Source organism: Podarcis melisellensis (genome assembly GCF_964234715.1).
Source record: "Podarcis melisellensis genome assembly, chromosome: 13".
In the NCBI taxonomy this organism is placed as follows: Eukaryota; Metazoa; Chordata; class Lepidosauria; order Squamata; family Lacertidae; genus Podarcis; species Podarcis melisellensis.
This window is the reverse complement of record NC_138545.1, coordinates 23,707,693-23,732,855: the sequence shown is the minus strand read 5'-3', so window position 1 is coordinate 23,732,855 and position 25,163 is coordinate 23,707,693. Positions and strand designations below refer to the sequence as shown.

Here is a 25,163-nt window from a genome sequence, read left to right as displayed (position 1 = left end):
ATCTCATATCTCATTGCTCCATCTGCATGCCTATTGTACTTTCATGAGCCTTCTGTCTTTTGGACTTACTTCAGATGTGTCTCTTTTCCTCAATAGGGTAGCAGTTCTTCAAAGATGCTTTGACTTACTGCAGTAATATCAGTGATGTTCCCTATGCACTCCATTCATAAACATGTACTGAGAGAGCGGAAAGAGAACTGTAATAGGCAACTGGATTGTGTGTGGGAAATGTTTTGGGAGAACATGTTCACAGTTTGAGTTAGGGGTTGGGTGAGTTTCAATAAAGAAAAAGGTGTGCAGGTATTTTATGCAAAGTGCAACAGTTACATGCCTCAATGTTGTTTGGACATATGAAGTGTAGGCAAAGGACTTATCAATTGATATGTCATGGTGAGCTACAAATCCCATGATGCTGAGTGGAAAAAAGACAATAGTAACACTATGCTGAACACTGTTTTTACCTTACTAATAGTCAAAGGTGAGGAGGACATCTTGCAGATGAGCTGAAGCCAAAAGTGTGTGTGTGAGAGAAGGATCAAGATACAAGGACCCCTTGAGAATTTGAGCAGCAACATTTGCCTAGGCAAGCACTTATGCATAAATTCTCATAACATCCCTTCCCTCACTATTTTCAGATAACACAGATAAAACCAGGTAATAGAATCATAGCATGGTAGAGTTGGAAGGGACCATGAGGATCATCCAGTTCAGCCACCAGCAATGCAGGAATATGTAGCTTTCCATATGGGGAATGAACTTGCAACCTTGGTGTTCATAAGCACCATGCTCTAAGCAACTGAGCTATCCACTTGTATAAGCATTATCATATTATTATTTTCTTCTTATTAGTATCTCCCTGTTATTCAGCTCTGGCCTCAGTACAATGATGTAGCATTTAGGGAAAAATATGCAACCAAGCAATCCAGCACTGGAGGACAGGATGGAGAAGATTTCCACAGCCACCATGTATTTTCCTTTAGTGCTCAAGTAGGTTGGAAGAAAGGTTATCCAAACACTGCAAAACACCAACATGCTGAAAGTGATAAATTTGGCCTCATTGAAACTGTCTGGCAACCTCCGGGCTAGGAAAGCCACAACCAAACTGACAATGGCCAGGAAGCCTATGTAGCCCAAGACACAATAGAACATGATTGCTGAACCTTCATTACATTCTAGTATTATCTTTCCATGCACTGTGTGCATGTCTCTATCAGGGAATGGAGGGGATGTAAATAACCAAAGAGCACAAATACCTGCTTGAATAAAGGAGCAGGAAAGGACAATAGAATTTGCGAGTCCTTTCCCCACCCATTTCCTCATTCTAGATCCTGGTTTGGTTGCCATGAATGCCAGAACCACAGTGATGGTTTTTGCCAATACAGATGAAAGAGCCACAGAAAAGATGATGCCAAAAGTAATTTGTCGAAAAAGGCAGATGATCTTTCCAGGTTGTCCGATGAAGAGTAAGGAGCAGAGGAAGCAAAGGAGGAGAGAGATGAGGAGGATGCAGGTAAGGGTCTCATTGTTGGCTTTGACTATGGGAGTGTCTTTGTGTTTCATAAAAGTTCCAAGTACTAAACTTGTGATCAAGGAGAAAGAAATAGCCGTGATAGTTAAAATGTTCCCTAACGTTTCTTTATAAGAAAGGTGGACTAGAATTTTGGGAATGCATTCAATTTGGCTGTTGTTGGGGTATTGGTCTTCTGGACAACTGACACAGGCATCCATGTCTGAAAAAAAGGAGGAATGAGGAATTGTTTAAGTATTTTAAAATGTTAACCAACACCTCACTAATTTTTAAATGTTGCATTTCATTGACCAACAATAGGAGAAAGGATTCCCATAATTTCAAAGAGAAAGTGAGAGTGCTTGGTGATCATGCAGATCTGGTAATGACTAAATGTTTTCTGTGACACAATTTTTGTATGATGCAGACCTCTTCTCAAGTCATGAACATAGAAGGTGACTCTTGGAAATGCTGTTCTTTGTTAGTCTTAATTCTCATGTATAATTTACAAGATTGTTATTGATGTTATTGGGATAGTGTATGTGGAGCACTTTAAACATCCAAAAAGCACTTTTCACATGCCTAATTATTATTATTACTATTGTATTTGAGTTTGGAGAGCCCTTTAATCCCAGAGCATCGTATGAAGGCACATTGCACAGCTAGCCTTCTGAAATTGTAATAGTTTGGGTCTGGTCAGTTCCTGGATGGTGGACCATCCATGATGTTTCTGAAGCACACTGACTTGATTCTGCTTGTGGAATGAATGCAAAGAATGGAATACATTGATTCATTTATAATGGATATGAACATTTAATCATGTATTGACTTAAGTGACATTTATCTCATGGAACACATGTGCAATAAGATCATGTCTCACAGATGAAGAAAATTTGCTGTCTCACCTTACTGGTGAGTTGATGGGATACACTGCATATACTTGGGATAACCTAGCAGAGTAATAGGGAAGTTAGAAGGGGATTGCACCAAATTTGTCTAGCAGAAGTAGAAATTTTATGCCTGTCCCTCAGTGTTGGGCTTCTAATCCCTATTAGAGCATCTTCCTTCCTTCCTGTATAACCAGCCCAAAAAGATGTGGCCATCAACTGCTTGGCAACCTGTGCATTATTTTGTCTGTACCACTTGAATCATTCCAGAGCACTGAGTGGGGGAAATTGAGGCAGCCACAACATATGGTGCAGAATATTTGAAGAAATTTTTGCAAAGTGGTTTGCTTTTTGCGGGTGGAAGAGAGAAAGAGGGGGAGAAAGGTCAGCTTTATATTCAAATGCAAATCTGCTTCTTAATAAAGAGATTCTAGAAATCCTAACAGTCTAGTTCAGAATAAAAGCCTTTCTATTGTCATTTTTAAATAACCGAGTCAAAAATTCCCACTAATGTACTTTAAAATAATATAGTGGTTTACTGCTAAATCACCATCTACCTACTTCCCATTATTGGGGAAGCCACAGAAGTGAAGGCTTTAGGTGAAAGTCTTCTATGAGGGATGCTATATGTGAATAAACAAATAAAAATTAGTTTGGTATAATAAATAAAAAAATGCTATTCCCTTTCTATCTCAATGATGGCATCAAGCCATACACACAGTTCTGAATATTATACATGAAAAAGGAAAGCCCATGCAATTTGGTTGTTCCCACTGTCTATGCAAATTGCACCAATCACCACATGCTTAGCTTTGCTAAATCTTACTTATAATTTTGTAATAGTTTTGCTCTTTCACATCCAGGTGGGCATTGTAGCCTTGGGTGAGTATGTTTGTCCAGTTTGGGCTGGTACACCAACTGTGCCCATTCCTAAAGAAGGTTTATCTGGCTATGGCAATACATGTATTCAATACATTGAGGATGCATTACTGCAGTGAAGTCCACCAGGGGTTTCCTTTGAAGATTTTGAAATTTCACTTGTTCCAAAATGTGGCAGCTCATATATTATTCCCAAGTAAATATTAGGAACATATTTCTCTTCTCTTGAAGCTTCTAGTACATTTCCAGACCCATTTCAAAAACTGGCTGATAAGAAAGTCTGACATTTCTTAGACACACACACACACACAAACACACACACACAGAGAGACGAAACCTCCCATTTGAATTGATGTCTGCATTAAGATCTGCTTGGAGGGTTGTGCCTCTAGGTTATGTTGTTTTATGTTCTGTTCCCTGTGTATTTTATAAAATTACTCCTCTTACCCTTCTGGTGTGAGATCTTTCCTTCCGGACACCGAGCACAATCATAGCAGCAAAATCTCTCTCCCTCCTTCTTCTTCCTGCTATAGCCAGGATAGCAGTTGTCATTGCATATAGAAACTGGTAGCGCCTGTACAGAAACATGAAGGATTTTTAGCAAGACCAGTCATCCATTCTACACAATGGGGTGTATGGCAAACAGAAATAACATGACCTGATATTGGTCCCCATGCACCAAAATTGTCAGTCTTTACACCAGTCAGAATTAAAAAGATCAGTGAAAGGTGGAAAACTGCAGTTCCTTTATCTCTCTCATTCAATTAGCTCTGCATCAAGCCATGGACCTACAAAAGGTAGTTAGTCTCAAGTGCTGGATGATTGAGGGAGATTACAGTGTGCTTATAAGTCAGAGGTAGCCAAAATGCTGCCCTCTAGACATAACTATAACTCCAATCAGTGGTCAGGAATGATGGGACTTGTGCATTGTAGAGGACTTCACATGGAGGTAAACGAAAAACTAATTCCTTACATTTAATTAACTGATGGGTTTGATTAATAAGAACAATGCTTAAGTTCATCAGAAAGGTGTTGCTGCCCTCATGAAATATAAATCAAGATGATGAAACATCTTTGAGATGAGGCCCTGTTCATGAAATAAAGAGATTCTGTGAGATTTTAGAAGAATTAAAGCTCGAATTAAAGCTGCAATGATATGTTTTCATAAGATAAGTCTCACCTGATTAAAGCTTTGGTGCCAGACAATTTGGTCATCATGAATTGTTAACTCTTTGCCTGCAGGAGCTTGAGGTTCTAGCCTTCCAACTTTTACTCTCATCACTGAGCCATTGGAAAACATCATCCAATTGGTAACATCAAAACTGGCCACCATTTCTCCATTTCCATCAAAGTGCACAATTTCTCTAGCACTATTATTGAATATGACCCTACTTAGAAAGTGATGGACCTAATTTGGAAGAGTATATTGACAAAGGGATAAATAATGATTCTAGGCCTCCCAAGTATTCCAATATTTAGCATTCTTAAAAGTCTGTCTGGGTCTTCTTCTGTGTATGAGTTCACCTTCTATTGCTTACTGTCGTTCCTCTCTATTAGGCTACAAATGCTTGGCCCATTATGGGGAAAAGGTCATTAGTAACATTACTTATCAAAATGAATACCCTCATCCCCAAACAGTCCCCTACTGCTGGAATTGTTTCATGCAAAGATAGAAGTGCCTTTATTTCTGGATCTTAAGCTAATCTGTTCTGTAGCCATTGTATTTAATTGTCATTACCTGCCAGGGTTGTATATTCTGAACAGCTAATTTCCTTCCTTCTTCCATTGTTCTGTATTTGAAGCTGTGCATGTACATGGCATGCAAAGCATGTGCCACAGCATAGACAGCATTGTAGACATTGTAGCTGTGGCCAGTCATGTCCATTTCAAACAGAATTCCAGGAATATTCTCCATCTTCTCCTTTCCAGTGCAGTTTTTATTCTCCTTTTCCTCCTGTTCATTAGACTTTAATGAGCAGCTGAATGCCTGTTCCCAAAAGTCCTGGATAAAACCATCTCCTTTGGCCCAGGAAGGTCTTACCCCCTGAATGAACTTTTGAAATCCCAATGGCTGATTTGAATGAACGCTGAAGGATATGGAACCATGAAAGGTTTGTATATCCCAGATCTTTTGAACGGACAGTGATTCAAAATCCCAGTGGGATGTAACAATCCACACTTTGCCCAGAGGTGGCAGTGACAAGAAAGGTGCTAGAAATAGTAACATTCTCATAACCTGAAAGGATGGAGGTTCTCCATATACAAAGAACACACTGACCTTTCTCTCCATGAGAATCTCATAGTTTTTCCGCTGCTGTATAAGCAATTCTATCAATTTATCCACATAATTACATTTTGGTATTCTTACTATGAAGGCATAACATATGCCATTCTGGGAGAGCATTGGCACCATGGTCTGTAAAAACTGGTCCCCTTTGTCATCTGCCACAGCCAAGAGCCCAACCCATGTCCATCTGAAATGCTGAAGTAACCGCACAGCTCCCATGTATTGGTAGGCTTCGTTGGGAACCATCTGGTACAAAAATGGAAATAGCATTTTGCCATGATGTACTGCTAGAAATGACCCATAAGTGAGCTGAAATAAAACATATAAGATTTTTTCACATAACAAAAAAGTATGTCTTTGTATCCTAGAGTTGAAAATGGTTCTGTAGGCAATCAAGTGCAAAATCTAGTATGATGCAGGCAATCAAGCATTTGACCACCCCTGATTTATAGCTTTTCATCCCTCTGCTTGAAGAATTCCAGGAAGTACCCTTTGATAATTAGTTCTACATCTGAACTGGACTGACATATGCAGACACTCTTTCAAGGCATCTGAATTTTTTCTTTGAAGCTTGTGAATCCTTACAGCAACAGGAAAAGGAAGGGGGAGGACAAGGTGCTTTGTGCTTTCTTATGGTTTTCAAATGGCCTCCTTTTTTCTTGTCTTCTCCTGCATAATGAAAGAGATGTGTGTAGCCGCTGCTATGTTATTCTGTTTGTTATTTCGGAAAGGAGGGGGGAGGCCTTTGATTTATGCTCAACAAGGAATTTAACAAGGTTTTACTATGACCCCCCCCCCGAGGCTGAATGGACTTCATTTAAAATTATTCATAGACTGGAGTAGGAGTGCTGTCGCAGGAATGTGTGTGGGGAGAATGAACTGCTGCTGAACAGATGTGGTAAAGAGGCTGAATTGAGAAAAAACATCTTGCTTTTTAACTGTGTTCAGAGGAAGAACTCCAGAATGGAATTTTAATGGCGGAGTTTGGATATGCACTCTGTGAGTTATTTATGGCTGCAGCTCATACGCTAGTCTGTTAACAGAGGAAGGAATGGAATGTGACCTTGTACCATCCAGATAAACACTGCAAATAACTGAACAATGGAAGATACTAATTAACTCTCCCAGCACACCAGGTCCGGAACAACAATGTATATGAAGAACTACACATTTGAAATGGATTATTTATTAATAAGATGTAACGGAGGTGCTGTTCGTATGGTGAAAAACATGGCCAGCTGGACAAATGGTTTAACGGCAAGTGAAGGATTTCAACTGGACTCTAAATAAAAAATTATGCAGCTATGCGAGGGAATGATGATGATCATATGTTTGGAACAGGAACAGGAAACTGGATTTTAAGAAATTGTATTAAATTAAATTTGGTTTGATTTGTAATAATTTGGAAAATGCATAAAAATAATTAAAAAAGAAAACAAGAACTGTGAATACAGATAATATGTGCTTGCCTGATTTACTTTCCTAAATACTAATGAACATGTGAAATTCTATTTCCATGTGTGCTTGGAGTGGAATTCTCCAGCATCTCTGATCAAGATGGTGCAACATTTTTGTGGTATCTCTAGACCAAGAGCTTACCTGTGGAGTCTTGTGCATTGCTGAAATAATGGCCATATTGACAGAGATTTCAGATATAGATCCACCAATGAAAGCTATCAGTGTGTTCTGGTCATCACAACAGAAGTTGGGGACAAACTGTTGTTGTTTGGAAAGCAGGCTCAGGGTGGCTTTATAGGTCATTCTTGCACTGAAGTAGCTATTGAGGATATAGAACCCCAGAGAGACGTTTGATAAGATGCTGGGATTCTCATTGATCTCTTTGACAGCAAATGCTAAAGCCAGAATGTGCTGGTAGTTCTTAGGCAGTGAACTGTAAAAAGAGGTACAACCTGTTTAATAAAACAATAGCCAATGAGCCACAGAAATACATTTGTACACTTCATCATCATTCAACAGCAAACTTCTGATATTGAGATGTAACTCAATACTACAGAAGTTGCAAAAACCAAGGAGATAATAGAATAAAGCTAGCAGAAAGTATGTGTCAGGAATGAGCCAGCTCCTAGTGGAACTTTACAGCCTGCTGCAGAACAGACAGGTTAGAATTGACGCAGGTTGAGCAAAGAATAAAAAAGACAGGGGTGCCTCCTCCAGGCATTGGAATGCCAGTTGCCAAGGAAATGACTGAGAGCGGGCTGGAACACAGCCAAAGCTCCCAGGAAGCTCAATCAGTCACAAACAGGCACAGAGATAGCCTGTCAGAACAGGAAGAGGCTGGAGCTAATCCAATAAGTCTGAAGAGTTGGTGAATGGGAGGGCTGCTGGATAGGAAGCAAAACAAGAGACGCAAGGGGTGACGGTTCAATATATTCTGTAGAAACTGGAAGGCGTCTTCAGAAGGGTCATCTTGAGTGATAATATCATTGGCTGTGTTAGAACCGACTGGAGCTATCTGTTTGTTTTTGCAATAAATCCTGCTTTTTAATTACCTATGCTTACTGCGCTATCAAGCTGGGAACCTGGACTCCTGACAGTAACCTATATGAAACATATACTTTTCTGATAAATATTTAAATTATCAGAATGTTTTGGGGTCATGTAAGGCCTTACTATACTGTTCCTTGCATTGTTAGATTTGCTTTCTTTACAAAAATAATGTTTTGTCAATGAAACATTACAACAGTAATGTAATGCAATGTAATAAAGGAGGATTTTATTCATGTTTGCTTGAATGTGAATAGAACCCCTCTCACAATCATGTACCATGCCATATTAATCAACAGAGGTACTGGGAGGGCATGATGTATGCAAGGACATTGTGAGTGGGACTTGAATGTGTGCCCGTCCCTTGTCCACCCATTGAGCATTGAACATGCCTAAAAACCTGAATTCCTGAAAGGCAGGGACATATTAATGTAAATTAAATGCATCTACCATTTATCATAAGCATCCTCTCATTTAGGAGTCAGATTTGATTGATGGCCCCAACCCATGGTGCTTTAATATCCAGACACAAAGCCTATATGGTCCCAGTGTAAGGTAGTCTAAATGTGTTACAGCATGAAGGAGAAGAAATAATATCTTAATGATGTGCACTCAGATATTGATAACCGAACTATTGTTGAGTGAGAGAGAAATGGAAGTTTGTGCGGGAAGGGAGGGGAGGGAGAGAGAAGGAAGGAAGGAAGGAAATCTTACATGGATTCCTCAATCAAGGCCTGTGCTGGCTGTTCCAAGAAGGAGAGGTTGTTATAAAGGAAGTAGACTTGAGAAACAATCCCACCAATGACAAAATCTCCTGACTGGTAAAATTCATGAGGGATAGGATGAGGATCATTATATATGGAGCAATTAATAGAATGAGTCTTGCATACTGTATGACATAGCATTGCAAGCAGCAAAGCTACCACCAATATGATTTTGTTGACAAAAAGTCCCCTCCAAACGTATGTTTCCATCTACAGCACATATGAGGATATTACCAGTTTTGCTACAGCCTTCTTAGAATCGTAGTTGATTCTGCTGCTACACTTGGTTACCACGTGGTCTTTGAGGGAATTTGGGTGCCAATCTTATATTTAAAAGTAGCTCCTTATCAATCTGTGACTTTCAGTAGCATATTCTTGTTATCTCCTCCCTGTATTCTTGAAGGGAGATCTTAAGAAGTATGCCTTTTCCTTTTCTTAAAAAATAGCCATGTGCTTCTTTTCACCTACAGGTATCTATTATCTTGTCTTAAAACGTAAGAAAAGAAGTGTAACCTTGAGGATTTTCAATCGGCTTGTCCAAAAGAATGTAAGGTACATTAGGGTATGGCAGTGTGCAGGAATGAATGTGTAAATCAATAACTAATAAACGTGGGACTTTTTTACAGTAAGGAATTGAGAAGTTGAAGATGAATAGAGCAATAAGAATGAGAACTAGGATACATATACAGGTTTTTTTTAGTGGGGGGAAGGGACTTAAAACCATGACAGGAAAAGGTGATGGATGCAAGGGAAACAAATATAGAGCAAATGATCATAGAAAGAAAATTGGCACCATCTTACCTATGCCGAGATCGTGTTCTTAGTAACATGTGTGATTTATAGCTGTCCTCAGATGCTGATTGTTCATCTTGCTAATGGACTCTGGATGTCAATTGTATGAGAAGATGAAAAACAGCAGTTATGATTATATCTTCCCCAGTGTGTTGTTGGTCTCTGCAGCTGCATCATGTGGAACTGCTAGGAGTTTTCCCCAAATTATAGATCAATTATTTTCTTCTTAGAAGGATAATAACTAGTTGGTGGAAATTTGCCGGGTGACCGCAAGTTACCTTTGCCTGCGACTATATCTAAATATGCTGCCAGGTTTTTGTTTTTTTTAGTGTGCATTTCTCATGAGGTTGCTCATATGCGAATATGGCCCATGGACTGAAAATCCCTGTTCCCCATGGAATTGTGGCAGGGTGGCAGCTGTGGCATGGAGTGGCCATGGTAGAGAGGGCGGCTCCTTGCCCTAGCATCAGCATGACAGGAGGGGTTGCTTCTTCCTCTTGCATCCTGCTAGGTGCCAGGAAATGCATACAGGATTCTGTGAAGTGTGAAATAGACTTCCCTGCATGGGAGGGGTGAGGCCAGCACCAGTTACATGTGCTTGCCTTGCTCTTTTCAAGCCCAGGATAAGGGAAGGAATGGAAAGGACTAGGGAGAGCTCTCTTGCCTGGTCTATCTGCCTCAGCCAGCCCCCCACTTGCACTCTCCCTCTGATTTAATTGCAGCACGTACCACTATTGACCTGATCCTTGAGCTGGGGAAGCTGTGCAGTTGGTTGCTGACTCTGGGCCTCCTGGCTCTGGAGTCCTGAAGTCTGTACTCTGAAAAGTGGTACCATGGACCTAGAAGGTGCAGGGCTTGTCAGTCCAAACACTGCACAGTCTCATCAGGGTTGGCCTTAAGGCAATTGGAGCAATTTGCCCAAATAAGGCTCTGCAGGCAGCTCGTAAGGAGCCCCCAGCACCAGGGGGGCACTTCATGCACATTATACAGTGACACCTGAAAGTGATCAACCCCTAATATCAATCAATTGGGTTGGTCGATTTTACAATACACACTCAATGCCTATGCCAAAACCGGCTTACATCTGTAATCAATATAACTCATGGCCTGATTTGATCCCAATACTGGACACTTGAGTCTTCTTGCATGCCTGCCCCCTTCCCATGGCTCCACTGGAGCTGGGCCCACAAATGTTCTTCAGTCCTGGAATACTGACTTCTCCAGTTACTCTACTCTCTGTAGTCATGTGAGGAGGAAACAGAGTGAGCAAAAAGTGGAGGCAAGGGCAAGGAAACAGCAGAGAAAGGACTATTGGGAGTGAAATCAATGTATAACAATAGAATAATAGTAATAATAAATACTGCTTTGTGTATATATGAGTACAATGAAATTATGCAGATATTTCAGAGAAAAGGTGCTTTTTCAGGAGGGATTTTCAATCAAAGAAGAAATAGCAAGGTGAGATACCAACTTTGGAATAAACAAGGAGCACAAGTTGAGTAACTGTTTAACTGGTTCTACAACAACTAATAACATTGCTGTCTACTCAGTGTGTATGTGTGGCAATTCCTTCTAGTTCCAACTTGGCTCCAACAGAGAAGCAGTTGGGACACAAATATGTAGTAACATATCGATTGACCTTATGTCACTGCTCAGCTCATAATTGACACAGGTCTTGTGGTATGTTGAGGGAGAACATCCATTCTGAACTGTAGGCCCAACCGAGGGCATGTAGGAGTGGTTGGATGCAGAGATACTAAAGAAGGATGTCAAAAACAACAGAATGGCCACTTATAGCGCTTTATTAAGAATGTGTAGACTTAGAGCAAAGCAACCTGCCAATCTCCTAGGCTTTGCAGACATGGGACAGAGACCACAGCAAGGAGAGGGCTTGTCTCTGCCCAAGCAAATATGCACATATTCTTTATACACAAAACAGCATACCAGGCCCAGTCTCTTTCCCCTGTCCCACAACCACCAACATCCCTGGAGGGGAAAAGACACCATTTCAGTATAATTGCAGAATCCTTTTCCGCTTACACACCAACATGGAAGAAGGAGGGGAATCTGGTGGCCTTTTCCTTTCTTAAAGGAGCCACAGTTGTTGCATGGTCCCCTGTCTGGTAACCTCCAAGACAGACACAGTAAAACATGGTATGCGAACCCTCATTACATTCCAATATAATTTCCTCATTCAATGAGTGCATGTCCATATCTGGAAATGGAGTTGTATTTTAAGTTGTTGAAAGTTGTGTAAGGCATTTAAAATCAAAGTGATCAAAATTTGGGTTTGGCAGCATTCAAAATGTCTCTGGGTGCATCTGCCTTTCTTGCACTAAGGCCTACCCACTCTGTGCACTTGTTCAATGTCAGGGAGAACGTTGGGGGCAGGTCTATCTTCAAACTGTCAGAACAACTTAAAATAAAAGCAATAATCTCTCCTCACTCTTTTTCAGGAATCCTGCATAATTTACACCCCCCTTTTATTTCTATCTGATTGATCGGTGATATATTCAATTATCGTTTTGAGTGCTTGCAGCTCCATTTGGATATTTAAGTTGGTGCTCATCGCTTTGTTAAATACAATTAAACATTGGTAGAATTAAAACCAAATATATAGAAATGATTGAAAACATAAAACAGTTATAATAAAAGCAGCACGGCACCTGCCCTTTCATTACAAGCATTCAGTTTCCAAAAGCCTGTTGGAACATGTGAGTCTTCACTTCCCAGTGGCAGGACAAGAAGGTGGGAGCCAGTCTAACCTCTCTAGGAGCAAGTTCCCAAGGGCCATCCCTGAATATCTCAGAAACTGGGAAGCTTCATAGGAGGGAATACGGTCTTAAAATAAAAAGATGAACATACAGTCTTTCATTTTCTCCCTCTTATTAGCTGTTCCCTGTTGTTCAGTTCAGGCCTCAGCGCAATGATATAACATTTGGGGAAAAAGATGCAACCCAGTAATCCAGCACTAGAGGACAGGATGGAGAAGATCTCCACAGCCACCATGTATTTTCCTTTGGTGCTCAGGTAAGTTGGAACAAAGGATAACCAAACAGTGCAAAACACCAACATGCTGAAAGTGATGAATTTGGCTTCGTTGAAACTGTCAGGTAACTTCCTAGCCAGGAAAGCAACAATGAAGCTGACAATGGCCAGGAAGCCCATATAGCCCAAGACACAGTAAAACATGGCAGCCGAACCCTCATTACATTCCAGGATGATTTCCCCATCCAATGACTGCATGTCCACATCTGGGAATGGAGGAGAAACAAATAGCCAAACTGTGCAAATACCAACTTGAATAGAGGAGCAGGAAAGGACAATTGAATTTGCTAGTCCTTTCCCAATCCATTTTCTCATCCTGGATCCTGGTTTGGTTGCCATGAATGCCAGAACCACAGTGATGGTTTTTGCTAAAACACTGGAAAGGGCCACAGAGAACACAATGCCAAAAATTGTCTGTCGGAGAAGGCAGGTCACCATTCTAGGATGTCCAATGAAAAGCAAAGAACAAAGGAAGCAAAGGAGGAGGGAGATGAGGAGAGTGTAAGTGAGGGTCTGATTGTTGGCTTTGACAATGGGAGTCTCGTTGTGCTTCCTAAAAGTCCCCAGAATTAAAATTGTGATCAAAGAGAAAGAAATAATCAAGATAGCTAAGATGATCCCTAAAGATTCTTTGTAAGTGAGATAGTTTGGGACTCTTGGAATGCACTCAGTTTGGTCCTTGTTGGGATACTGATCTTCAGGGCAGTTGACACAGATGTCCATGTCTGAAAAAAAGGAAGCAATGTTTTAAGTATATCAAGATTTATCAAACATTTATCAAAAAGAATTAAGTTTTCCACAGAGTGAAATTACTTTTTTTTCACATTTTGTAATTATTTGACGAACTCTAAGGGAGTCCATTAATTGCAAAGTGTGCATCATTTTGTTTAATCTTGTTCCACAATGGTCATGTGGATTGTGGTGAAGTGGCACTTTACATAGCTAAGAGTCTTCTCCCCCCATGACCAGGAATTTCCTGATTACTATATCATTTTAAGCCATATCTTCAGAATGCAGCCTTTCACAAATGCCATTCTTTCTCAAATGCCTTTCTAATCTCATGTGGTCCAAACTGCATGGACAAAAGTTCTTGCTGTTTTCTGGCTACATGTCCACTTTGCAGAACATAGTGATGTCTGGCAGCTGTAAGAGGCAAAAGCCATGGGATGGCTCCATGAGAGCACAGGTGAGAGAGCAAGTGTTTGTGTGAGAGGCAAAGAGCTTTTAAGGATAAGTACAATAGTGATGGATATACAAAGGTAAAGAAGGGCAAGGTAAGAGTGGAGGAAGGAAATCAAAGTGTGCATTTAATTTTTTTCATTTAGCTTGCAACATATACTTCTAACTTGTTTATTTTTTTGTTCTTAGTGTGATTTTTACTGCCATTTTTATTGTGTTTGCTATGTAGAAAGCTTTTTTACTTTTTACTTTCTTGGGCTCCATGATCACTGCAGATGGTGACAGCAGTCACGAAATTAAAAGACGCCTGCTTCTTGGGAGAAAAGCAACAAATCTAGACAGTATCTTAAAAAGCAGACACATCGCCTTGCCTACAATGGTCTGTATAGTTAATGCTATGGTTTTCCCAGTAGTGATGTATGGAAGTGAGAACTGGGCCATAAAGAAGGCTGATTGCCAAAGAATTTATGCTTTTGAATTATGATGCTGGAGGAGAATCTTGAGAGTCCCATGGACTGCAAGAAGATCAAACCTATCCATTCTGGTTTTTTTTAATAAAATTTTTATTGGGTTTTCACATTTTATATAGACATACACACACATAGAAAGACAAAGACAAAACATGTATAATTTCATACCCTTACTTTCTTTACCTTCTTTCCTTGACTTCCCCCCACCCCCCTTCCTACATCCCAATTTCATTAATTGACTCAGCAAGTTCTTTTCCCTCATCCTTAAAATATTGTTGTAATTTTTAAGCTTAACTCTTTTTACTAGGCCAAATTTTACTTATCCAGTTTTCTTATACACATTAAATCCTTTTTCTAAGGTCGACCTAAGTTCTCTTCCACGAATTTCTCCCTTTTTATATTAAACCAAAAATCATAATAACCAAATACAAAAGTCATAAATTTTTACAATTCTGCTCTCCCCCTCCCTCTCTACCCCGGTTTCTGTCCCTTCCCAAACCAATGTCCTCAAAAAACAATTCCTAGCCAGGATTCCTCACATCCGAGGCCCTTAAGTCTCTGTTAGCCTCTCTCCGTCGGTTTTGTTGGTAATCCTTTTTGTTGGCCCTCAAGTTTCGAAGGAGTTCTATCACAAACACCTCATATTTTCTTCCCTCCAAGTCAGTTAGAAACAGTTGCTGCCAAGGATCAGCTGGTCTCCCATGCTCAAACTTGAAGAAGAAGTCCCAGTCATATTTATTTGTTCCTTTAAATTCCAGTATTCCATATACTCCAGGGGCTTCTTCCTTTATCTTTCTCTCCTTTCGCAGATTTGTAATCCAATGATCTTCTTCTTTGTTTCCTGACAATATAGGCTTCTGATTGATGTTTTCCACCTGAACTTCCTCTCCTCCTTCTTCTCCCCCCCCCATTCCAAAGTTGTCTCTTCTGATTCAGCTGCAGATTTTTTTTCCGTCCAGTCCTTTATGCCTTCAGCAGAGTTGCTTATTTTAGAGTTCAAGGTCGTAAGTTGTTTGTTCATAGCCATGCTCTGCTCTTGTAGAATTCCCACGGGAAAAAACATTCTTTCTATCTCTGCCAGTAATTTTCTTTCTGCAGCCATTGTAATGTCTCTAGTTCCCTCCAGGGGGATTCCCACTCCAATAGTTCTTTTCCAACAATCCGTTACTTTGTTATTCACAATCACTTTGTTTCCAACCAATTCAGTTCAAATGTAACACCTTTAATCCAGAGAGATATTAAATAGCACAGTTCTAAACTTTAACCGCCCGTTTGACAGCTCCTTTGACAGCTGTCAAACTCTTTATTCTTTTTCCTCGGGCTCACACACAGGACGCTCCCGGGTCCAGGGGGGGGGGGAGTTACACAAAAGCTTCTAAAATTACTCTCTTTTCCTCTCCAGCACAAAAACTTCTTTTGTCAAATTCATGGAAGTAATCTTTTGTCCAGCTCCAAAAGCACGATAATCTCTCCACCTTAGTGCTCCTCTCCTTGCTTTAGATCTTTTTGTAGGTGGGGGGGGGGGTGCGGACTTCCCTTTAACACATCCCCCGGTCGTATCCAATTCAAAGATAAAATTTTAAAGTCCAAATTCCATTCTACTCACGGGTTATTTGTTTCAGTCCAAATTTTGGGAAGAAAGACAGTGCTCTCCGGCCATGGCTCGCGGCTTCACTCCACTGAAGTAGCGGTCTACTCACAGCACCACACCACTCTCCGTACCCTCTCCGTAGCCTTTAAAAAGGCTCTTCGTGGGTTGGGGAGGGCGCTTAAGGTGCCCACCGAGTCACCAAGTCCACAGGCTTCTGCGCCTGCGGTTTCTGAGGGTCCCCGCGTCGCCGGCGCGGCAAGACCCGTCCTCAGCAGAGCCGATTCCCTCCGGAGCTCGGAGGGAATCCGCCATTAGCCGTTCGCGCTGTCCCGGAAGTCCCCAAACCTATCCATTCTGAAGGAAATCCACCCTGAGTGCTCATGGGAAGGACAGCTCCTGAAGCTGAGGCTCCAATACTTTGGCCACCTCATGAGAAGAGAAGACTCCCTGGAAAAGACCCTGATGTTGGGAAAGATTGAGGGCACAAGGAGAAGGGAACAACAGAGGATGAGATGGTTGGACAGTGTTCTCGAAGCTACCAGCATGAGTTTGACCAAACTGCGGGAGGCAGTGGAAAACAGGAGTGCCTGGCGTGCTCTGGTCCATGGGGTCACGAAGAGCCGGACATGACTAAACGACTAAACAACAACAACAACAACAACAACAACAACATATAGACAGCTTAGACCTGTTAGGGAACTGCTTGCTGGTGCTACACTGAAATAACCATCTTTTATCCCTTTTTGTTGTCGGGCCTAAGCTTGCTGAGTGTGTGAAGGCTGGCAATGCCTTCTTGGGATGTGACGTCAGTGTTGAGGTTTTTGGGCTCTGAATTGCTCCCTCTTGCCAGCATAAGCCTTATATATTTCACTGGAGTTTCTGCATCTGCTTTTTCTTCCCTTCAAATACATTGCTCCATCTGTATGCTTATTGCACTTTCATGAGCCTCCTGTCTTTTGGACTTACTTCAGCTGTGTCTCTTTTCCTCATTACGGTGGCTGCTCTTCAAAGATGCTTTAACCTATTGCAACAATATAATTGGTGGTCATCTATCATCTATCTATATCTATCTATCTATCATCTATCTATCTATCTATCTATCATCTATCTATCTATCTATCATCTATCTATCTATCATCTATCTATCTATCTATCATCTATCTATCATCTATCATCTATCTATCTATCTATCTATCTATCTATCTATCTATCTATCATCTATCTATCTATCATCTATCTATCTATCTATCTATCTATCTATCTATCTATCTATCATCTATCTATCTATCATCTATCTATCTATCTATCTATCTATCTATCATCTATCATCTCAATCTGCCAATTGATGAGTGCATTAAGATCTGCTTGGAGGGTTGTGGCTCTAGGTTATGTTGTTTTATGTTCTGTTCCCTGTGTATTTTATAAAATTTATTGATTACTTGTAATGGCTTGGCTCTCCCACAGAAGCGAGACTCTGGTAGTAATTATCACAGGTTTATTGCTCAAACACATAAATCACTCCGGAGCTCCTTCACTCCGTGTCTGACTCCAAGTTTGCAGCTGCCAAGTCTAAACTCCGCCCCTTCCTCTTCCTCCAACAGGGGAAAAAAGCCCTTTTGCTTCTGCTCTTTTTCCCTCCACTCACTGACCTTTTTGCGCCTTCGAGTTTTTGGGCTGGCTATTCCTGGCCTCCCTCCCTCTATTTCTGAGCTCAGACTGCTATTTTGTGTATCTCTGCTCTGGCTCCCCTTTCCTTGTTTACTATGCTCAGGGATCAGGTTACCATTGCTATCTGCTGCCTGCTCTCTGTTCTCTGAACCCATGCCACTAGGCTGTCCCTCCTCCCTCTCACATTCCAGCTCACATTCCAGTGTCCTTATCTCTCTTTGTCTGTTCTCATTCCCAGCCTCTGTCAGCCCTGGAAGAAAGCTGACATTACTCTTCCTACCCTTCTGGTGAGACATCTTTCCTTCTGGACACCGAGCACAATCATAGCAGCAAAATCTCTCTCCCTCCTTCTTTTTCCTGCTATAGCCAGGATAGCAGTTGTCATTGCATATAGAAACTGGCAGCACCTGTAAAGAAACATGAAGGATTTTTAGCAAGGCCAGTCATCCATTCTACACAATGGGGTGTATGAGACAGAGCTGCTTTGGCAAACAAAAATAGCATGACCTGATATTGGTCTCCAAGCACATTGTCCCCATGCACCAAAATTGTCAGTCTTTACAGCAGCTAGAATTAAAAAGATCAGTGAAAGGTGGAAAACTGCAGTTCCTTTATCTCTCTCATTCAATTAGCTCTGCATCAAGCCATGGACCTACAAAAGGTAGTTAGTCTCAAGTGCTGGATGACTGAGGGAGATTACAGTTTGCTTATAAGTCAGAGGTAGCCAAAATGCTGCCCTCTAGACATAACTATAACTCCAATCAGTGGTCAGGAATGATGGGACGTGTGCATTGTAGAGGACTTCACATGGAGGTAAACGAAAAACTAATTCCTTATCTGATTTGTTCAGCTCCCATACATTTAATTGATTGGTTTGATTAATAATAACAATACTTCAGTTCATCAGAAATGCATTGCTGCCCTCATGAAATATCAATCAAGATGATGAAGCATCGTTGGGATGAGGCCTTGTTCATGAAATAAAGAGCTTCTGTGAGATTTTAGAATTAAAGCTCGACTGCAATAATATGTTTTCAAAAGATGAGTCTCACCTGATTAAAGCTTTGGTGCCAGACAATTTGGTCATCATGAATTGTTAACTCTTTGCCTGCAGGAGCTTGAGGTTCTAGCCTTCCAACTTTTACTCTCATCACTGAGCCATTGGGAAACATCATCCAATTGGTAACATCAAAACTGGCCACCATTTCTCCATTTCCATCAAAGTGCACAATTTCTCTAGCACTATTATTGAATATGACCCTACTTAGAAAGTGATGGACCTAATTTGGAAGAGTATATTGACAAATGGATAAATAATGATTCTAGGCCTCCCAAGTATTCCAATGTTTAGCATTCTTAAAGGTCTGTTTGGGTCTTCTTCTGTGTATGAGTTCACCTTCTATTGCTTACTGTCGTTCCTCTCTATTAGGCTACAAATGCTTGGCCCATTATGGGGGGAAAGTCATTAGTGACACTGCTTATCAAAATGAATACCCTCATCCCCAAAGAGTCCCCTACTGCTGGAATTGTTTCATGCAGAGACAGAAGTGCCTTTATTTCTGGATCATAAGCTAATCTGTTCTGTAGCCATTGTATTTAATTGTCATTACCTGCCAGGGTTGTATATACTGAACAGCTAATTTCCTTCCTTCTTCCATTGTTCTGTATTTGAAGCTGTGCATGTACATGGCATGCAAAGCATGTGCCACAGCATAGACAGCATTGTAGACATTGTAGCTGTGGCCAGTCATGTCCATTTCAAACAGAATTCCAGGAATATTCTCCATTTTCTCCTTTCCAGTGCATATTTTATTCTCCCTTTCCTCCTCTTCATTAGACTTTAATGAGCAGCTGAATGCCTGTTCCCAAAAGTCCTGGATAAAACCATCTCCTTTGGCCCAGGAAGGTCTTACTCGCTGAATGAACTTTTGAAATCCCAATGGCTGATTTGAATGAACGCTGAAGGATATGGAACCATGAAAGGTTTGTATATCCCAGATCTTTTGAATGGATAGTGATTCAAAATCCCAGTGGGAGGTAACAATCCACACTTTGCCCAGAGGTGGCAGTGACAAGAAAGGTGCTAGAAATAGCAACGTTCTCAAAACCTGAAAGGATGGAGGTTCTCCATATACAAAGAATACACTGACTTTTCTGTCTGTAACAATCTCATAGTTTTTCCACTGCTGTATAAGCAATTCTATGAATTTATCCACATAATTACATTTTGGTATTCTTAGTATGAAGGCATAACATATGCCATTCTGGGAGAGCATTGGCACCATGGTCTGTAAAAACTGGTCCCCTTTGTCATCTGCCACAGCCAAGAGCCCAACCCATGTCCATCTGAAATGCTGAAGTAACCGCACAGCTCCCATGTATTGGTAGGCTTCGTTGGGAACCATCTGATACAAAAATGGAAATAGCATTTTGCCATGTTGTACTGCCAGAAATGACCCATAAGTGAGCTGAAATAAATCATATAATAGTTTTTCACATAACAAGAATGTATGTCTTTGTATCCTACATTTGAAAATGGTCCTGTAGGCAATCAAGTGCAAAATCTAGCATGATGCAGGCAATCAAGCATTTGACCATCCATGATTTATAGCTTTTCATTCCTCTGCTTGAAGAATTCCAGGAAGTACCTTTTTATAATTAGTTCTAAATCTGAACTGGACCGACATATGAAGACACTCTTTCAAGGTATCTAAATGTTTTCTTTGAAGCTTGTGAATCCTTATAGCAACAGGAAAAGGGGGAGGACAAGGTGCTTTGTGCTTTCTTATGGTCTCCTTTTTTCTTGTCCTCTACTGCATAATGAGAGATGAGTGTAGCCACTGCTATGTTATTCTGTTTGTTATTTCGGAAAAGATGGCGGAGGCTTTTGATTTATGCTCAACAAGGAATTTAACAAGGTTTTACTATGGCTCCCGAGGCTGAATGGACTTTATTTAAAATTATTCATGGACTGGAGTAGGAGTGCTGTCGCAGGAATGTGTTTGTGTGTGGGGAGAGAATGAACTGCTGCTGAACAGATGTGGTAAAGAGGCTGAATTTGAGAAAAAACATCTTGCTTTTTAACTGTGTTCAGAGGAAGAACTCCAGAGTGGAATTTTAATGGCTGCAGTTCATACGCTAGTCTGTTAACCAAGGAAGGAATGGAATGTGACCTTGTATTATCCAGATTAACACTGCAAATAACTGAACAATGGAAGATACTAATTAACTCTCCCAGCACACCAGGTCTGGAACAACAATGTATATGAAGGACTACACATGTGAAATGGATTATTTATTAATAAGATGTAACGGAGGTGCTGTTTGTATGGTGAAAAACGTGGCCAGCTGGATGAAGGATGTCTCTGAAGGTTGTCAATTGGACTCTAAATAAAAAATTATGCAGCTATGCGAGGGAATGATGATGATCATATGTTTCGAACAGGAACAGGAAACTGGATTTTAAGAAATTGTATTAAATTAAATTTGGTTTGATTTGCAATAATTTGGAAATGAATAAAAATAATTAAAAAAGAAAAAAAGAAAAAAAGAACTGTGAATACAGATAATATGTGCTTGCCTGATTGCCTTTCCTAAATACGAATGAACATGTGAATTTCCATTTCCATGTGTGCTTGGAGTGGAATCCTCCAGCATCCCTGATCAAGATGGTGCAACACTTTTGTGGTATCTCTAGTCCAAGAGCTTACCTGTGGAGTCTTGTGCAATGCTGAAATAATGGCCATATTGACAGAGATTTCAGAGATAGATCCACCAATGAAAGCAATCAGCTTGTTCTGATCATCATCACAACAGAAGTTGGGGACAAACCGTTGTTGTTTGGAAAGCAGGCTCAGGGTGGCTTTATAGGTCATTCTTGCACTGAAGTAGCTATTGAGGATATAGAACCCCAGAGAGACGTTTGATAAGATGCTGGGATTCTCATTGATCTCTTTGACGGCAAATGCTAAAGCCAGAATGTGCTGGTAGTTCTTAGGCAGCGAACTGTAAAAATAGGTACAACCTGTTTAATAAAACAATAGCCAATCAGCCACAGAAATACATTTGAACACTTCATCATCATTCAACAGCAAACTTCTGATATTGAGATGCAACTCAATACTACAGAAGTTCAAAAGGCCAAGGAGATAATAGAACGAAAGTAAGCTATATGAAACATTTGAATGTTTTGGGGTCAACAAAACATTATAGTGTAATGAGGGAGGATTTTATTCATGTTTGCTTGAATGTGAATAGAACCCCTCTCACAATTATGCACCATGTCACATTAATCAACAGGGGGACTGGGAAGGCATTATGTATGCAAGGACATTGGGAGTGGGAATTGAATGTTTGCCTCTCCCTTGTCCACCCATTGAGCCTTGAACATGCCTGAAAGCCTCTATAACAACCATTTCAATCAATGAAGAAATATATTATACAATCAAGTCAGTTAGGTGCAAGCAACAAATAATGGATCCTTTAATTCCTGAAAGGCAGGGACACATTAGTGTAACTTAAATGCATCTGCCATTTGCAAAGAGGAGACTATCAAACCTCCATAAACTAACTTGCATTTGAAAACCATACTTCAGTTATGTCAGGGTAGTGCAAAGTGCCTGAGAGACAATTAAGAAATTACTTTTCAGAAAACATAAACTCCCATGATTTTCCCTGTGCAGTTTTTAAAATATTAAGAACAAGTGGGGACAAGACTATTCCTGAAAACCTATTTATCATATGCATACTCTCATTTAGGAGTCAGATTTGATTGATGGCCCCAATCCATGGTGCTTTAATATCCAAACACAAAGCCTAGATTATCCCAGTGTAAGGTAGTCTCGATGAGTTGCATCATAAAGGAGAAGAAATAATGTCTTAATGATATGCACTCAGATATTGAGATCTGAACTATTGTTGAATGAGAGAGAGATGGAGGTGTGTGTGGGAAGGTTGGGGAGGGGAGGGAAGGGAAGGGAAGGAGAGAGAAGGAACGAAGAAAGGAAGGAAATCTTACATGGATTCCTCAATCAAGGCCTGTGCTGGCTGTTCCAAGAAGGAGAGGTTGTTATAAAGGAAGTAGACTTGAGAAACAATCCCACCAATGGCAAAATCTCCTGACTGGTAAAATTCATGAGGGATAGGATGAGGATCATTATATATAGAGCAATTAATAGAATGAGTCTTGCATACAGTATGACATAGCATTAGAAGCAGCAATGTTACCACCAATATGATTTTGTTGACAAAAAGTCCCCTCCAAACGTACGTTTCCATCTACAGCACATATGAGGATATTGCCAGTTTTGGTACAGGCTTCTTTGAATTGTGGTTTATTCTGCTGCTACACTTGGTTACCAAGTGGTCTTCTAGGGAATTTGGGTGCCAATCTTATATTTAAAAGTATCTCCTTATCAATCTGTGACCTTCAACAACAAATTCTTGTTATCTCCTCCCTGCATTCTCGAAGGGAAATCTTAAGAAGTATGCCTTTTCCTTTTCTTAAAAAATAGCCATGTGCTTCTTTTCACCTACAGGTATCTATTATCTTGTCTTAAAATGTAAGAAAAGAAGTGTAACCTTGAGGATTTTCAATCAGCTTGTCCAAAAGAATGTAAGGTACATGAGGGTAAGGCAGGAATGAATGCGTAAATCAATAACTAAACAATGTGGGCCTGTTTTTGACAATGAGAAATTGAGAAGTAGAAGATGAATAGAGCAATAAGAATAAGAACTGGGATACATATAAAGTAGGGTTTTTTGGGAGTGGAGAAGGGGCTTAAAATCATTACAAAAAAAGGTGATGGACACAAGGGCAACATATAAAGAGCAAATTATCATAGAAAAAAATTGGCACCATCTTACCTATGCCTAGATTGTGTTCTTAACAAAATGTGTGATTTATAGCTGTCCTCAAATGCTTATTGTTCATCTTGCTAATGGACTCTGGATGTCAATTGTATGAGAAGATGAAAAGTGGTAATTATGATTATATCTTCCCCAGTGTGTTGTTGGTCTCTGCAGCTGCATCATGTGGAACTGCTAGGAGTTTTCCCCAAATTATAGAACAATTATTTTCTTCTTAGAAGGATAATAACTAGTTGGTGGAAATTTACAGCAGACTATCCATCAGAAAGGCAAGATTGAGCAGTTGCTTGAGAAGTTCAGAATGTCCGATTGTGCAGGAGTTCGGACACCCATGGAGACGAACTTCGTGAAAGATAGCCAGCAAGCAGAAAGTGCCGAGTTTGAGAATGCTGAGCTCTTTCAGTCAGCTCTAGGTAGTCTGTTGTATCTGTCCCAATGGAGCAGACCAGACATTACCTTTGCTACCAACCTGCTAAGTAGGGAAGCGTCAAAGCCCAGTGTGAGTGCTTGGCATGGTATCAAGCGGGTACTGCGCTACCTGCAGCATACCAAAGACTTCTGTCTTAAGCTGCCAGCCGAAGGTGAGGCAAAGCTCACATGCTATGCGGACAGTGACTGGGCGAATTCGCAGGACCGCAAGTCTGTGTCTGGGTTGGTGGTAAAGTTTGGGAAGTCACTAGTTGGGTGGAAGTCCCGGAAGCAAAGTCTCATTGCGCTGTCTTCTACTGAAGCTGAATTCAGTGCACTGTCAGATTTGTGCCGGGAACTAGAGTTCTATAGATGCTTGGTGCAAGAGATCTATGGGGATTGTAGCTTGCCCATCACGGTTTGGGAAGACAATCAACCTTGTTTGAAATTGGCTGAATCTGCGCAATTTAAGGCCAGAACCAAGCATCTGGACATACGTTTCCAAAATGTGTGTCAGAGTGTTCAGTCAGGTTTGATTCGGCTGAAGTATTGTGCCAGTCACAGTAACCTGGCCGATGGATTCACCAAACCTTTAAGCTTCCAGCGTCATGGGGAGTTTTGTGGTGGTTTGGAGTTGGGGGTAAGTTCTGTACTTACTCCCCCCACAGTGGTGCAGCGCGAGAGGGGGTGTGAGGAGAACCTGAGCTTACAGGGTTAAACAGCTCAGAGTGTACGCACTGCCCACTGTTGGGAGGAGGGAGACCCTGCGTCATTTCCGAGAGTCTCCAGCCTTTGTTTTTTTTCTCTACTTTCACTTTTGAGGAGAGAGGACGTGTTTTCACGATGCTGTTCGCTGTGGACGACAAATAGTAATAATCTGACAAATAGTAATAATAAATACTGCTTTGTATATATATGAGGACAATGAAATTATGCAGATATTTCAGAGAAAAGGTGCTTTTTCAGGAGGGATTTTCAATCAAAGAAGAAATAGCACAGTGAAACAAGAAGAAATAACAAGGTGAGATACCAACTTTGGAATAAACAAGGAGCACAAGTTGAGTAACTGTTTAACTGGTTCTACAACAACTAATAACATTGCTGTCTACTCAGTGTGTATGTGTGGCAATTCCTTCCAGTTCCAACCTGGTTTCCAACAGAGAAGTAGTTAGGACACAGATATGTAGCTAACCTAACATATAGATTGGTCATGTCACTGCTCAGCAAAGAAATACGACAAGGCTGTATATTGTCTCCCTGCTTATTTACCTTATATGCAGAATTCATCATGCGGAAGGCTGGGCTGGATG

At 40.7% G+C, this 25,163-nt stretch overlaps 2 protein-coding genes and 1 pseudogene across 3 annotated transcripts in view; 1 reads left to right on the top strand and 2 right to left on the bottom strand.

Moving 5' to 3' along the window:
- Positions 1-25,163, top strand: part of LOC309356057 (craniofacial development protein 2 pseudogene) — a 282,752-nt pseudogene that overhangs the window by 22,773 nt on the left and 234,816 nt on the right. The gene's annotated exons all lie outside the window — the stretch shown is intronic.
- LOC309354770 (vomeronasal type-2 receptor 26-like) lies at positions 12-10,456 on the bottom strand (the record flags this gene model as incomplete). The annotated part of the gene is made up of 8 exons (XM_081885041.1): positions 12-1,730; positions 3,721-3,847; positions 4,454-4,681; positions 5,012-5,965; positions 7,160-7,451; positions 8,780-8,883; positions 9,064-9,128; positions 10,351-10,456. 8 exons carry the CDS (start codon positions 10,454-10,456, stop codon positions 832-834), a joined length of 2,775 nt encoding a protein of 924 aa, XP_081741167.1. The 3' UTR covers positions 12-831.
- Positions 12,493-24,626, bottom strand: LOC309354769 (vomeronasal type-2 receptor 26-like; the record flags this gene model as incomplete). The annotated part of the gene is made up of 7 exons (XM_081885040.1): positions 12,493-13,394; positions 17,858-17,984; positions 18,630-18,857; positions 19,188-20,045; positions 21,288-21,582; positions 22,595-22,698; positions 24,588-24,626. 7 exons carry the CDS (start codon positions 24,624-24,626, stop codon positions 12,493-12,495), a joined length of 2,553 nt encoding a protein of 850 aa, XP_081741166.1.